Genomic DNA, 4,091 nt, shown 5'->3' with positions numbered 1-4,091 from the left:
TGAACAAAATCGTTTACACATCCGATAACTACAAGAATAACTAATGAAAAAGAAACATAACTTCTTGGACGGACTAAGAGAGTTCGCATAGACCTGAGAAGAGCTCATGGAGATTCATTTTATATTTATGTTAAAAGATCTTGCCTCGACCTTATTTATATTCTCTTGCTCTATGTCTAATAAAAGGTTTCACTATTGTTTGGGGTTTTTAAACTGTGGTAGATAATTATTTTCTTATCCTTGCATAACTTGCGGATTTACTAGATAGCTAATGAGGATGACAATTAGTCAGCGTATCATATGTTGAATCTCAGCGGATGTGTGGGTCTCTGTCCGACATATTCATGGGAAAAATGTTGCTAGATGTCGAATTCATGAAGATAAATCGGAAACTCTTTTAGACGTCCACACATAAGATATGAAATATCAACACATAAGAAATCACTGGTTATTCTTATATCAACCTAATCAATCTATTGTAATATAGATTATATACAACAGGAAAAAACAAAAGTTAAAAAAAAAACAAAATACCATATATAAGACTACACAATGCATCAATAACATATCCGGTTCCGCGCTTGCGCGGAGGCTATAACCATAGATTAATTTCTTTAACCCCGCGCTTGCCTCTGGTTATATTAAATAAAGAAAAAATAGGCAACAAAACTGCATCATATAAATTTAGGAACTACATAAATTGTCTGAGCTATTATATTCAAAAATTTATTGGTTAGTAAAAGAATGTTTATTTTATAATTCTATATTAGAAAGAAAATCTATGGACAGACTCATCACTAATCACGGCTTGATTTATTTGCTAATCGTAAAAATAAAATAAAAATATTTTTTTTTCAAACAAAGGATTTCATGTGGACCCTTCACGCGATCTATTTTTTCTCTACGCGGTTTCTGCCGCTTAAATACTTGCATTTATGTCCCCATAAACGCTTCTGTACTAAACACAGTTTTGTGCGTTTTTATCATTTTCAAATTCGGTTTCGTTCACTTCCTGTTTTTCCTTGTTAGTCTTCAGTTGTTTGTCAGTTAGTGTCTCTCTCTTAAATGGCTGAAAGAGTATATCCCGCCGATTCACCTCCAGTGAGCGGTCAATTCTCAGACAATTTCAGCTCCGGCGAGTTTCCAAGAAAACCAGCGACCTACGTCATCCAAGTCCCCAAGGATCAGATCTACCATGTTCCTCCTCCAGAAAACGCACACCGCTTCCAACACCTTTCTCAGAAGAAAGTCCATCGAAGTCGCTGCAGGTGCTGCTTCTGCTCCGTCCTCGCCGCGATTTTCATTCTCATCGTCCTCGCCGGTATCTCCCTCGCGGTTATCTACCTTTTCTTCCGCCCTGAAGCTCCAAAATACTCCGTCGAAGGATTCTCAGTCTCGGGCATCAATCTGTTGTCGCCGTCTCCAATTTCACCCATATTCAATGTCACGGTTATGTCACGTAACGGTAACGGGAAAATCGGGATCTACTATGAGAAAGGAAGTACGGTGGATGTTTTCTACGAAGATGTGGATCTCTGTAACGGTGCCTTGCCGGTGTTTTATCAGCCGGCTAAGAATGTAACGGTGGTTAAGACGGTGTTGACGGGATCGAAAATCCAGTTAACTAGTGGTATACGAAAGGAGATGCGTAACGATCTGAGCAGGAAAAGTTTTCCGTTTAAACTGAAAATTAGAGCGCCTGTGAAGATTAAGATTGGTTCCGTTAAGACGTGGACGATAACCGTTAATGTTAACTGCGATGTTACGGTTGATAAATTGGCGGCACCATCCAGAATTGTGTCGGGCAAGTGTAGCCATGGCGTGGACCTTTGGTGATTTATAAAACAAAAAAAAAGTACAGAAGCCATTTTGGATCGTAGGATTTTTATGTACTTTTAAATATTTTTGGTTGTTTGATTTGCGTATTTTTGGAAAATTTTAATCTATAAAATCATACATTGTGAATTTGTAATTGGATGGCACGTATTTGTGAAATGAAGAAGATTCCAAATTGAAACTTATTTGATGATATTTTTTTCTTTTACCGAACTTATTTGATGATGATATGTTGAAAACTTCTTTTTGTTCAAGTTTGAGATGCATTTAAAACGCAGTTCATCAATAAACAAAAAAACGATGCTTAGAGCTATGTTATGTTGAAAGAGTCAAACAGAGTATATAATTGAACCTCTTCACGCAACCAGAGAAGCTCCCATGTCAAACGGCTGCCAGCTCAAAGAGAAGAAATCGATTTTGTAATATCTATACCTATATAATACTCAATCCGTTCCTAAAATATAGATTTTTTAGTATTTTCACACATATTGAGAAAACACATTAAACTACCATAATAAATGTATCGTTTTCTGTAATTTTCAATTTTCAATAACTTTTAACCAATAGTAATTCAATAAAATCAATTAATTTTCTTGAAGTTTACAATTTTTTCATAGAAAACACAACAAATACATCTTTCTAAAACAAACTTTTTTTCTAAAAAGTCTATCATTAAGAACGCATGGAGTAAATTGAAACAAAATCACAATAAAGATGTAACCTTATTCTCATGTGGTATATTACAATATCATTAAAATTTAGAAATTATAACTATTCCTAGAGTTTTTTATTAATGACATTTTTGTCATTTTCAAAATCATACAGCATGTACTCTAACCTAAAACCACGATCAATGGTTTCTCCAATCGCACAAGGCCTTCACAACAAAACTCCAAATGAGAAACCAGTTTGCTCAATTCGATGATGGTTTTTTTTGGAGCTTCGAATTAGCTTACCAGAGGCAGAGGGTTCCAGAAGACATGAGTGACTCAGACCGAAGTCGGGTGTTCTCAAGAGATCACAAATAACCCTTCTTACGAGGATGTTTGTTCGGTCATCACATCGAATTACCCTGAGGTTGTTCGTGTTCAAATTTTCATAGAGTGTAGCTTCGAGTCTGCTTTAGTTGTTCTGGTCTATACATGATCCCACCACCTTGAATTATCAAGTAAAAGTTTTTCTCTTTTAATTGTCTGATTTTTTGTGTGTCTAAGCTGTAATTGTTCTGACGTAATTCATGAATCACGCCGGAAACCTCAAAGCCGAGACCCTACCCGTCAAAAAATATTATAGAAACTTAAGCAGTTTGATTGATTCTGTATTTGTCACTTTAAGCATATATAAACTTTACGAAAACTCTAAGTTATTGTGCAACTCTCTCTGAATGGTGCAGCTCATCCAAGCTGTTAGGGTAAATTTGTGCATGCTCTCTGTGATGCTACGAAACAGGACGTAAACAATAAAGAACATGATCAATGATCAAAATAGTTCACTAGTGATCATGAGAGTTGAGACTACAACATATTGGATAAGAAACCCTAGTTCTAACCGTCTACCTCTGTACTATTGTGATGCCTTATTCTAGAATTTGGGTCGCCCTTTTATAGGTTTTTTCTTAGTCAAAAATTGGGTTACATCCTTTCATATCCCAAAATATGGAAACATTTTCTTTTAATAGAAGTTTTTCATTTTACCAGAAGCCATGGAAAACCCCTGACCAGGAACCGAAATTCATCTAGGCTGGAATTGAAGGCTGTCGTCCGACTTGGAAGCAGCAGGAATCACTACAAGAAAACAGCGGTATTCTGACGGACAATTCGACGGAAAATGAAATCTTCGGAATTTCCGAGGATATTCCGAGGAAACCCAAAATTTGGTTTCCTCGGAATTTCCTCGGAATATACCGACGGAATTCCGAGGAAATATCAATCCGTCGGAATATTCTTATGAAATACCGAGGAAAAATGTGTTCCTCGGAAAAAACAGATGAATTCCGAGGAAATATTATAGTCGTTGGAGAGCCGTTGGGGATTTTACAAAATTCCGAGGAAATTCCGACGATGATGACTCGGAAACAGACTACAATTGATTTTTTTTTTTAAAGAAATACCGAGGAAATTCCGAGGAACACTTGATATACTCGATCGATCGATGTGTTTTTGAACATATATCCATCGATCGATCCGTTTATAAAAAAACGTTCGAGATTTTGTTCATTCGATCTATTAGATATCCACATCGATCGATCGGATAAT

At 36.2% G+C, this 4,091-nt stretch overlaps 1 protein-coding gene across 1 annotated transcript; it reads left to right on the top strand.

Annotated features, from left to right (window-relative positions):
• Window positions 1-963: 963 nt before the first annotated feature.
• Window positions 964-1,994, top strand: LOC106332324. Its single transcript, XM_013770791.1, has one exon. It carries the CDS (start codon window positions 1,066-1,068, stop codon window positions 1,834-1,836), a length of 771 nt encoding a protein of 256 aa, XP_013626245.1. The 5' UTR covers window positions 964-1,065; the 3' UTR covers window positions 1,837-1,994.
• The last annotated feature ends 2,097 nt before the right edge of the window (window positions 1,995-4,091 follow it).

This window comes from Brassica oleracea, chromosome C3 (assembly GCF_000695525.1).
Source record: "Brassica oleracea var. oleracea cultivar TO1000 chromosome C3, BOL, whole genome shotgun sequence".
NCBI lineage: Eukaryota > Viridiplantae > Streptophyta > Magnoliopsida > Brassicales > Brassicaceae > Brassica > Brassica oleracea.
Note: the sequence above shows the minus strand (reverse complement) of the source record. Positions and strands in the feature narration are given on the sequence as shown.